At 43.2% G+C, this 12,332-nt stretch overlaps 1 protein-coding gene across 10 annotated transcripts in view; it reads left to right on the top strand.

Moving 5' to 3' along the window:
* The window catches only part of LOC103179954 (sodium bicarbonate cotransporter 3), a 99,317-nt gene extending 95,793 nt beyond the window's left edge, over window positions 1-3,524 (top strand). For all 10 annotated transcript variants that reach the window (XM_007895514.2, XM_007895513.2, XM_007895516.2 and 7 more), the window contains one exon: window positions 1,467-3,524. In XM_007895514.2, the coding sequence (XP_007893705.1) occupies window positions 1,467-1,548 (82 nt within the window). In that variant the 3' untranslated portion in view covers window positions 1,549-3,524. The remainder of the gene's footprint in view (window positions 1-1,466) is intronic.
* Window positions 3,525-12,332: the final 8,808 nt, after the last annotated feature.

Below are 12,332 nucleotides of genomic sequence, written 5' to 3'. Positions count from 1 at the left end.
ATTCTGTTGGAATCCGTTCTGATTTCATTAAGGGACTTGCTGATAACTTTTGCTGCTTTAGATGTTAGAAAATATTCATTTTGCATCTTTGTTTTTCTTTAATGTCAAATTGTTTTAATTAAATTGAGTTATTTAAACCTTTAGGGATTGGTGGTTAAAACTTCATGTTCTGTACTATTCAAACTGGAATAAAACACTCTGGATATCAATTCGAAAGAGCATCATCTAGCTTTGGACAAACACGGATACTATTAGAAGATACTGACAAACATAAATGGGAAGATTCACTATAAATAACAAATGATAAAATGGGCTATATATAAAAAGAAACCAGATGAATCCGGGGCCATCCAGCTGTTCATTGCCTGTTTATTCAATACAATTTACATTTTATATCATGCCTTTCACGTTGAGATGGTGTCTCAAAGTGCTTAACACTGTTGGCTGGGCACTTGAGCTGGGGGTGGAAGCCCAAGGGGGGTAGGGAGGGGTAAGATGACTGAACACAGTCAAAAGGCTCTTTTCCTTACAATAAAATTGCACTTTTTCTATTAATTCATTCTCTATTCAGCTTCAGAGTTCCTCCCTTCACTGCTGATTGTGTTTTACAGCAGTGTGAGCATTAGTTTAGCTACTGGTGTTATGCTGACATCAATATCTACTGGATTACAGTGTTCTGTGAAATAAACTTCCATGAAAATTGGCAACATAAATTATCTATTTTGCACTGCAGATATAATGGGATATTCTTAAAACTACTATTAATCTATTCAAAGTTATTTAGTAGATGGAGGAAGGACTAAAAGGAAATCTTAACAGTGATCCATTTTATGTTTCACTAAAAATACTCATGCATTTAAATAGCCTGGATTGATTTATAGTAATAGTGTCATTTTATTCTCAAATAGAAAATTCATTTAGTTAATTTATTGTTTTCCAGATGTGAGTTTCTATCTGCAAAGTGCAGTAGATAGCACAACTAGTACTTTTTAATACTTGAGAATTACTTGACTAGATGTGTTTGTAAATAGAATGAAAAAATATGTTTTGAGTTTTAAAACTGATGTCTAACCACATCAATGTTGATCTGGATTTCAAAAATAATGAGCTACGCAGGAATGAAATTACAACTGAATTTGTATCTAATGCTACAAAATAACTACAGGAATTACAAGGCAATCCACACTTCTGCTTAGCCCTTCATTAAAGTTCTGAAATATTAGAATTTTATGATTGTGATACAATTTTAACTTATTTATTTTTCTTTACGGATGTGTTTTTACTATGTGTGTATGTATTTGTGTGTGTGTGTATATATATATGGATGTGTGTATTTATGTATGTATATGTGTGTGCCTGCATATATGCACACTTGCATTTTTGTGTGCATGTGCATGCGTGTTTTTGCATATTGTTAAGCTACCAATACAGACTCCTGGCAATATATTCTTATTACACATTTGCAGCCCTGAAAACCCAGTGGATATCAAAATTTGTGTTGAAGAGGTGCCCTCAAGAAATGTCCTTGATGCTGAAACATCTGTATAAATGTATTGTATTCTTCTCAGCCAGTAAGACTTTCCTTTACAAAGCCACTACTTGAGCCAGAACCGAGCCGTTGCATCCTTTTCAGGAAATGGAAACGTGTTTCTGGACCTGATCGGTGTCTCAATTGGATTGAGAATTTTCTGACCACAGTTTCGCCCCTGTACTATTGTTATGTTGCTTGCACTTCTGGCTACAGTTTCATCTTTAAAAATGTCTAAGCTCCTTAAATTTTATAATATTGGTTTATGGGTATGAGGAAGTAAGGAGCAATAGACCGGTACAAAGAAGTGCATCTACACTTTCTTTTTGTTTGGTATTGCTGCAGTCAAATGATAAATGAGGAATCGTTTTAAAAAGTAGAAAATGGGTCACAATGGAAAGTGGTACAGTCTCACAAAATTGTATAGATTGCATAAATATACTCCAGCAATTTTCTCCGTAGTCCTGTGACTACTGTTATGAGTAGTAACCATTTTAACCAAATTTACTTTCGTGTATCATTGGCCAGTGGTGCTAAGGCATTACAAAGGTATCTTTGAAGTAGGATACAGTAACAAGTGGTTTGATAGGATTGAACAAAAGAACATGTGTTTAAATGGTCTGCCGTTCATGAGATGTGTAGTTCTTAGTTATACTGGCATGGTTCTAGATTTTGTACTGTTGAAATTATTTTTTACCAATGATTTGTCAGTATTATAATACTGATTTGTGATTCTACATCTGAAATGTTTACATTTGATTTTAGTCAGTCTAATATACTGCGAATGCTTCCGGCGGCATTGCTGTTTGTTACATGTTTTTATTTATTTCTATTTTGAGTAATTGTCAAATGATTCAAAATTGCCATTCTGTATGGAATACAAAGAAAAATTGGTTGATTTTATAACACTGTAGTTTTTTGTCTTTGTATTTTAGATATCTAGATTAAACACTTTCAATGAGCAGGATTGTAGTTATAGTTAGAGCCATCTCAGGAAACCGTAGCCTTCCTCCGTGTCCATGTTGCCATGCTTTTACACGCTTTGTGGAATCATTTTCACATTGTTTTGTCTTCCAGAATAGATGAAGGTTTTTTTAAAAAATATATTTTTAAGATTTATTTTAGGCATTTTTTAGAAGTGAAAGAAAATGAATTTGCTTTTAATTGGAAATGCAATACCGATGCAATGGAAATGATGACATGCAAACACAGAAAAATAACTGCCAAGCAGATAGCCAGCACTGAAGAACATACAGGAAGGAACATTTTGTGTATTAATTGGTTTGGATCACATTGCTCTTCTGTGTATAGAAATTCCACCAATGCTTAAAAGTAAACATTTTCTGTTTCTTTTATTAAATGCAAAAATTCTAATCACTGTAACTGAATAATTTTGAGTTTGCATAATATAACGATGGATGTGAATTATAGAAACTTATTTTAATTGAGTGTCATTTGATGAATTGAAGATTTCTATTTAATTTTCTAGGTTATACTATGAATAATTAGTGTTGTGTTGATACTGTTGACTGTTAGATACTAAATACAGTATGAGATTTTAACAGCTTGAAAAACTGGTTGCTGACAGAGACAGTTGAATCCCATTTGTTCATTTTTTAAAAAAATCTGCACAGTTGATGGTAATGTTGTGTCTTCCTGCATTCTGCATAATTAATCACAGAACAAATAGATTCCTTAGTATTCATCTTTCATAAAATTGTCTTTCAGATAATTATGGTTCACATTTTTATGACTGAATTTGTAAGTACAACAGTGACTTCACTTATTTTTGTAATGATACCCAAAGCGAGGTAAAATGTAAAAAAGTTACAGTAATTCATGGTTTTAGTTAAACAAGGATGTATCTATGTCCCAAGTTTTGTTTCTTAGTTATGGACAGTGTCCTGCCTTCAGCTGTTGGATATTAGAGGAAAATACTATTTTTTGTAATGTCCTATCTGTTAACAAAGCAATAAAGTCTCTTATTGTGTTATGTGATATTTGATGCCTGTTCTTTATTGGTACTTATTTGGGGACTGACGAAACAAGCTTCTGTGAGTTGTTTTAGAAAGCAACTGAATCTTTTATATACATATGGTGAAAGTTACTGGAAACTTGGGGGAGTCATGAAGTAGCATATGAAACTGGAGTCACAGGAACCTCCTCAATTTTAAGGAATATAATCAAAATCTACCCATCTTTATCACAAATAAATCCCTTCATCCCAGATATTCCAGTGAATTGTTGCTGGAAATCTCCAAGCCATTATATCCTTCCTAATTTGGATGTCTAAAACTGAATACAATACTACTAGCTCTGACAAGAACTTTGTATAAGTGGAACTGCACGTTCTTGGCTTTAATATTTTAGAACTTTAAGATTAGAATTTGCTTTGCAAAACTTTTTTTTAATCAATTTATTAACTTGGACACCTTTTTTTTTTACTCATCTACCTCTCCAATTGCATCCTATTTACAACAACAACACCTTGGATTTATATAGCGCCCTCCACGCCGGACGGGGTCTCAGAACATATAAACCATCAGCCAATCTTGTATACAAATTGAACTGCCTCACATTATGCTACATTAAACGTAACCTGCCATAGTTTTGCTCACTCTTTTAATCTGTATCTACCATTTGCTGCAGTTTTCACAATTTAGAACCTCTGGTTTAATGTATTCAGAAAACATTACACTATTCTCTTCCTATATCAGCACTCATCCCTGAGGGATATTGCTGGCCATTAAAGACTGGAAGATTCAAATCAGTCTAAGGTAAATCAGTTACTTTCAGCCAGTGCTGTAGTTGGGTGCCATCATTTGCATCAATGATCCTCTTTAGAAAGGGAAAAATAGTTCCTATTTCTGATGACTGGTGTATACCTGGCTAAGTTAGTAGCACTCTCATCTCTAAGTTGGAAGGTTTTGAGTTCAAGTCCCACACCAGGATTTTGAAGACCTATTCCAGACTGACTCTCCATTGCAGAGCTGGTCATGTGCTGCATTGTTGAGACATTAAACTAAGATCCCGTCTGCCTGTTCAGATGGACTTTAAAGATTTCATGGTATGATTTGAAAAGAGCAGGACGTTTCTCACTGACCAACAATTCTCCAAATAAAATTGTTCACTTCATTGTTCATGGGATATTGTTATGCACTAATTGGTTGCCACATTTGACGACAACATACCCACTGAAGAGTAAATGCTGTGTAGCGCTTTGACTTGAAAGCTCCTGACTTGAAAGTCGTTACAGTTGTATCAAAAGCACTTACCAAAAATGTTGAGCAAGTCCAACTTCTGTTCCTATTTTCTATTCAAGTAATACACGCCTAAAAAGTCTAAATCCACAATTTGACCTGCTTTGTGGTTCACACTACTACTGACCAATGAATAACAGCAAAATAAAGAATTCTGATAAACAATATAATTTGTTTTGGGATTGGCAGCAGAAATCCAGCCAAATTTGAACCAAACTCCAGCAGCCAACCTAAAATGACCACTTTATTTAGAATATTTGTAATGATATTTAGTTAAGACGAGAAATATAACGTATAATCTTTGCCAAGTTGTGAAAGTTTCTATTTGTACAATACAAATGGAGGGTGGGGGGGGGCAGGGGGGGAACAACAGATCTAGATTCATAGCTGTCAGTCCTTCTGAAACTTCACCATAAATCATGTGCATAAGGGTTTCTAGAAATGCTATAGATTTTTTAAAAAAAACACTAATGCTATTAAAATGAAATATATTGAGCGCTGTTTTAACTTTCTCAATTCCACAGTCAATTCATTTTACAGTATATTCTGTGAAGCGCTTTGAGATGTCTCAAAGAAATGTCTTGAAGTGCTGTGGGGCGCTACCCCGCGTGAAGAGCGTTATGTAAATGCAAGTTGTTATTTTGATAATGCGCTGCATCAAATGCAAGAATTATTATTATTACTACTACTTGCATCTTTGACAACAGTCGTCTGCAGAACACGCTATCATCAAAACTGTACAGCACTCAAAACATGCTTTTTGAGTTGTAGTTGGCTTTCCCCCCTTTTTTTATCCCCTCCTCCCAGCAACCTCAACATTGAGGCCAATTGTTGAACCGTTCCCCACCATCCCCTCTCTTTCAGTCCTGTCCAGGCTAGGATCAGAGCTGTTCAGGCCCAGAGTGAAAGCTACCCTAATCCCATCCCTTCAATATAGCAAAAAAATCCTTTTTTAAAAATATAAAAAAATTATAATAATTTGTTTACTAAATCCATGACCATAGGCGTGGTGAAAAGATATAGCGTGGCGAATAGCGATAAGTGTTCATAGGTGCTCAAGTGCCATAGGTGTATTGGTGAAGGTTTGGCCACCAATGGTAGGGTGAAGGGGATGGTGGTGGGGTGTGGGGCACACAGGAGGCACATATTAGCCTAGTGGAGGGGGTGAGTAATGTAGAAGATTACAGAGATAGGTGTGAGGGGATTTTTAGATTAGGGTTAGGACTTTGAAGTCAATCCATACACATGACAGATTATATTCTCTGAAGGGACTTCAGAGCTACAATTCGTTAGCTGTTAAATTTGTCTGTAAAATTAATTATCGCCATACCAAAAATAGCAATCTCCTAAAGATAAATTCTATTTCAGTTTAGAGATGTAAGGTTTAAAAATAAACCTGCCTTATTCAAAAGATGAATTGATGCAGGTTACATCAAAGAAAGCCTCATCCTTCAAAAGCAACTGCACTGAATGCTATAAGAGAAAACTGAGTCTGAATTCTGCACAGTGACCTTGTCACATTCACACACAGAATATTTTTAGAAGTAACAGTGCAATACTGCAAGGCGCTTGTGAAAACCACAAGTCAAAGAGATCTAATGAATTTCCCTTTGTGTAGCCTCTCGCATACTCTGGAATTATAACAAATTCCTTAGGACAGGATTTGCAGCAAATATTGCATCTTGCTGAACTGGCTCTGTGCCTTACCATATGCTTGGGAGCTGAGATTCAATGTAAATGTAATTCTCAAGCACTTTTTACAACATTTATATCTAGATTGTTTTAATACTAGTTCAAGAAGTCATAGGCTGTTCCTTTTCCCAAAATGATGCATGATTAACTAAAAGCTGTGTGAGGGTTTCAGGGTTCACGTTCTATCATCAATGTAAATAATCCTGCCTCCTCTTTCTCCCCCGTGTCTGCGAGCACCTCCCCCACCCTACGCCCACCATGTCTTCTACATCACCGACTCCTTCCACCACGGCTCCAACACTTCCCCCACCTTACACTCCTTTGACCACATTGTTTCCTCTCAACCAGCATCACCCACACGAAGTACACCACCCGCTGCCTTGATTCCCCTCCCCACCGAGCTGCTGGTCACTCAACTCTCCCTCCTCTGCCCCCCACAGCAATCACTCCCTCTCCTCAAGTGCCATCCCATTCCCCCTCAAAACTGCTGTCATCTTTCCCCTCCTCAAAAAATCCACTCTCGATCCCTTGAACCTTGCTGAGTATTTGTAACTTGCCTTCCCTTGCTGAACACATTAATAATAATAATAATAATAATCCTTGCATTTGATATAGCGCTTTTCACGTCGGGAGGACGTCCCAAAGCGCTTCACAGAATATACTGTAAAGTGAATTGACTGTATATTTGTGGGTGAACGCGACAGCCAATTGCGCACAGCAATGTCCCACAAACAGTTGTAGATTGAAAATGACCAATTTTTTATTATTGTTTTTGGAGGGATTATCATTAGGCGTGTGGAGTAAGGAAACTTGCCCAAGGTTTCGCCCTCTGCCTGGAATTGAACTCAGGTCTCTCACTTGCAAAGCGAGTGCTCTAACCACTGAGCTACAGGACTCCACAACATTTGTTGCACATCAACTTTACTCATACCTCCCCTTCTACTCCTGAATTGAGCCCCTCCAGCCCTGCCCACAGAGACAGTTCTCGTCAAAGTCACAAATGTAGTCCTCTCTCTCCGTGGCTAGGGATCCCTTTGCCTCTTTGTCCTCCTGGATCTCTCCGCTGCATTCAACACAGTCGATCATGCCATCCTCCACCGCCTCTCCTCCCTTATCCACCTTAGTGGGACGTACTCTCCTTGTTCGAGCCCTATTTAACCAACCACTATAACTTTGTCTCCGCAAATGGTCACCTGCAGTGTACCCCAAGGCTCCATCCTTGGCCCCCTTTGTTTCCTCATTTACATGAATGAACGCAAACTTCCTGCAGTTGAATGTCAACAAGACGGAAGCCGTTCTCCTTGCATCCCATCAAAGTCTTCTCTCCTGTGACTCTGACCTCCTCAACCTCCCCGGTCTATCTCTAAAATGTACTGAACCTGTATGTAACCTAGGCCTCGGGTTTGATCCCCAGCTGTCTTTCCTACCCCACACCTGGTCCCTATCCAAGACCGCATTGCTCCACCTCAGTCACATTGCCTCTGACGGTATCTCACTCCCAACGCAGCCAAAACCCTCGTCCATGTTTTTGTTACCTCCTGCTTTAACTATTTAAACGCCCTTCTTCCCAGCTCCAATATCTACAAAATCCAACTGCTACAAAATTCCACCACCTGTGCACTCACTTTCACCCCTCACACCAGTCACATCCCTCACTGTTAAGCATTACCCTTCGTGAATGGCACTATATGATTGCAGGTAGTAGTTGTTGTATCAAATTCTTCTCTTATTATCTCTAACTCTCTGTATTTCTTTCTCTCATCTCTTACTGTATATCACTCTCTGTACCTCTTCTTCCCCATCCTCTCTCACTGAGCAGTAACCAGCAGAAGCTCAAACTCCACACCTCTACTCGAACGATTGATTAATGGATAGGAATGTGTCCAAGCTGTGTACTGGAAGATGCACGTCCCAAGGCCCTGGACAGTCAGGGATTTGGACCCGAGAAGGGGAAGAGGGGGTGGGGGAGGTGTGGATCAGGGAAGGTGGAGGGCAGGGAAAGGTAGGAGGGTGGCTGAAGGCATGTCTAGTCTAAGGTGAGAGATGTTGAGACGTGCTTTGAAGGAGGCAAGGGAGGGAGCGAGGCGAAGGGAATGTGGGATGGAGTTCCAAAGGTGTGGGCAGAGAGGCTAAAGGTCCAATCACCGATAGGAGGGGCTGGGCGTGGGATGTGGAGCAGGCCGAATCCTGCTGAGTGGATGGAGCGGACAGGTTGATAAGGGGTTAACAGGTCACAGAGGTAGGAAGGGGCAAGGCCATGGAGAGCCTTGAAGGTAAGGATGAGGATTTTGAACTATATCTTCTGAGGGATGGTGAGCCGGTGGAGCCGGGTGGGGGTGAAGGGGTCACGGAGCCTGGTGCAGGAGAGAACACGAGCTGCAGAGTTCTGGAAGATCTGCAACTTGTGGAGGGAAGAGTTGGGAAGGCCGACAAGCAGCGAGTAGTCGAGGCTAGAAGTGATGAACGCATGAATGAGGGTTTATGCGGCCTGAGGGGTGAGGCAGTGACAGAGCCAGGCGATGCTGTGGAGATGGAGGAAAGCAGAGCGGGACATGGCACAGATGTGGGAAGAAACGACAGTTGAGGGTCAAACAAGACCCTAAGGTTCTAGACTGACTTAGCAAAGTGGAGTGTGCAACCATGGATGGTGATGCTGTCAGTGCCTGAGGTGTGGAGGCAAACAGGAGAGCCTCAGTCTTGTTGACGTTCAACTGTAGAAAGTTAGGTCTCATCCAGGACTTGATGTCTGACAGACATTCAGTCAGGACAGCAGTGGTCTTTGAGTCGAGGGTGGAGGCAGAGAGAAAGAGTTGGGTGTCATACAAGTGGAAGTTGACCTTCTGCGGATGATGGAGCATGTACAAGTTGAAGAGGAGAGGACCAAAGACAGAGCACTGAGGAATGCCACACAAGATGTTGCAGGACCTGGAGGAGAAGCCAGTTGTGGAGACAAAGTGGAGATGGTTTGAGAGGTAGGATCTGAACCATGAAGGTTGATGTGAGAGGAGAGACGATGGTGGAGGATAGAGTGGCCAACGGTATCAAAGGCAGTGGAGAAATCAAGGGGAACGAGGAGACAGAGGGAGTCCTGGTCACAGATGGACAGAATGTTATTTGTCGCTTTGACAGGGCTGTTTCTGTGCTGTGAGCAGCACTCAAACCCGATTGGAGGGGTTCAAATAGGGAGTTGCAGGAGAGGAAGGAGCAAAGCTGGAAAGCAACAACTCATTCAAGGACCTTGGAAAGGGAGGTTGGCGATGGGGCAGTAATTTGAAACCAGGGATGGGTCCAGGGAAGGGTTTTTGAGGACAGGGGTGATGACGGCTGTTTTTAAGAGGGTGGGAACTGTGCCAGTGGACAGGGAGGTTGATGAGGTCTGTGAGGAGGGGCAAGGAGGTGGAGCTGGGATGAAAGGAGGGGTAGAAATGGGGTTGAGGGAGCAGGTGGTGGGTTTTGTGAGTTATAATGGTGGTAAGAGAGGAGGGGGAGACAGGTTCAAAGGTGTGGAGGGAGGGATGGGTAGGGGCCGGAGGGGGAGATGGGGAGGGGTTAGCAGTTGGGAGGGCAGAGGCCGCTGAGCGGATCCCCTCGATTTTGATCTCGAGGAATTCCAGCATATCTTCGCAGTTGGAGTTGGAGGAGAGGATGGGTGAGGCGTTAGAAGGTGGGCGCAGGAACCATTTGGTGGTGAAGAGGAGACAAGGGTTGTCCTTGGCTGCCAAGATTATCTTGGGAGTAGAAAGATGATTTATCAGAGGCGAGTGTGGAGCGGTAAATTTTGATGTGGTCCCAGTGAGTTCTGCTGATGGACCATTAAATTAGATTTGAGTTTGATGGTACGTACCTGTGCCTTCAGGGAGCGGAGGTGGCTGGTGAACCTGGGTGACTTGTGTGAGTAGGAGGCAGTTTGGGAAGGTGAGGTGGGTAATGGGATCAAGAGTGGCAGAGAGGGAGTTGTGGAGTGACCGAGGAGGGTAAGTCAATGCGGGAGGAAGCCCAGAGGGGGAGGTTTTCAAATGACTCCAGGGCAGCAGAGAGGGAGGGGTGGGAGATTTTTTTCCAGGGGCAGTAGGAGACGGAGGTGGGTTGGGTGGTGGTGGGGAGAGGGATTGAGGAGTTAAGAGAAATCAAGTGGTGGTCTGAGATGGCTGTGTCGGTGATGGTGAGGTCCGAGATGCCGAGGCCCCAGTTGGCCACGGACATGGGTGGTAGTAGTGGATGGGGAGGGAGAGATTGTGAGAGTAGCGAGGGAGGTCAGTGGAGATAGAGCCCTATGAGATGACATGCAGGTTGAAGTAACCAAGGATGAGGAGGTGTTCGGAGCAGAGGCAAAGGGAAGCCGGGAGGATGCAGATGTCAGAGAGGAAGGTGAGGGAGGATTTGGTGGTGGTGGTGGTGGGGGGCAATAAACAAGGAAAAAGGGAGCGGACATTTTGTAGTGTAGTGGTAATGCTTTCACATGTTTAGCAATGAGCTGCCTTGCCCACCGGGAAGCTTGCAGGGAATTCCAGACACTGGAATATTCCACTCAGCTCCCATTAACCCCCTGCGAGTCAGAGGCCCCGACGGGGAGGGTGGACCTCGCTGGACAAGCAGCGGGAAAGCTTTTGCCAGACGGCGCTCTCAACGGCAGACCCTGCGGTTTTTAGCCGCGTGGGAATCCAGCAGTGTCCCCACGCACACGCTGGGGTCCCCCCCCCCGGCCTTGGCTCCTGGGCTCGGCTGCTCGCCAGGCTGCCTCCCTGCAGGGGGGGGGGGGTGTTACACTCCAGTGCAATGGGAATCTCCCCGTGAGGCTGCGGGACATGGAACTGTGGTGGGGATGTTCTGAGACACGGTGACGGGTGATCGCATGTGTCAGAAACAAACCTCACTTTCTCTCTGTCACTCTGTCTCTCTCTCTCTCTATATATATATAAATATACGGACATGTTACTAACTTCCCGTCTCTCTGTCCCTTCGCTGTGTCTCTGGTTTCTATGGTAACCGAAACCGCGGCGTCACTTCTCTCCATGGTGCCGGGCACCGCGCCGCACCGTCTCCGGCCATTGGCCGCTGTGAACCGTTGCCCTCAGCAAGCGGCTCTGTGATTGGTGCAAGCCGGGGAGCGTGAGGGGCGTGTGGCACACCGGACCGGGGATAGCATGGAGGCGGTGAGTGGGGAGAGCGGCCCTGACACACACCGACACACACACCGACACCACCAACACACACACCGACACACACACCGCCGCCACCAACACACACACCGACACACACACCAACACACACATCGCCGCCACCAACACACACACCAACACACACCGACACACACACCGCCACCAACACACACACTGACTCCTCTACACTGACACCAACACACACAGTGACTCCTCTACACTAACACCAACACACACAGTGACTCCTCTACACTAACACCAACACACACACTGACTCCTCTACACTGACACCAACACACACACTGACTCCTCTACACTGACACCAACACACACACCAACACACACACTGACTCCTCTACACTGATGACAACACACACACCAACACACACACTGACTCCTCTACACTGACACCAACACACACACTGACTCCTCTACACTGACACCAACACACACACTGACTCCTCTACACTGATGACAACACACACACCAACACACACACTGACTCCTCCACACTGACACCAACACACACACTGACTCCTCTACACTGACACCAACACACACACTGACTCCTCTACACTGACACCAACACACACACTGACTCCTCTACACTGACACCAACACACACACTGACTCCTCTACACTGACACCAACACACACACTGACTCCTCTACACTAACACCAACACACACACTG

Source organism: Callorhinchus milii, unplaced genomic scaffold, assembly GCF_018977255.1.
Source record: "Callorhinchus milii isolate IMCB2004 unplaced genomic scaffold, IMCB_Cmil_1.0 Scaffold2, whole genome shotgun sequence".
Lineage (NCBI taxonomy): Eukaryota > Metazoa > Chordata > Chondrichthyes > Chimaeriformes > Callorhinchidae > Callorhinchus > Callorhinchus milii.
The sequence above is the reverse complement of the archived record's forward strand: the minus strand, read 5'-3'. Positions and strand labels throughout refer to the sequence as shown.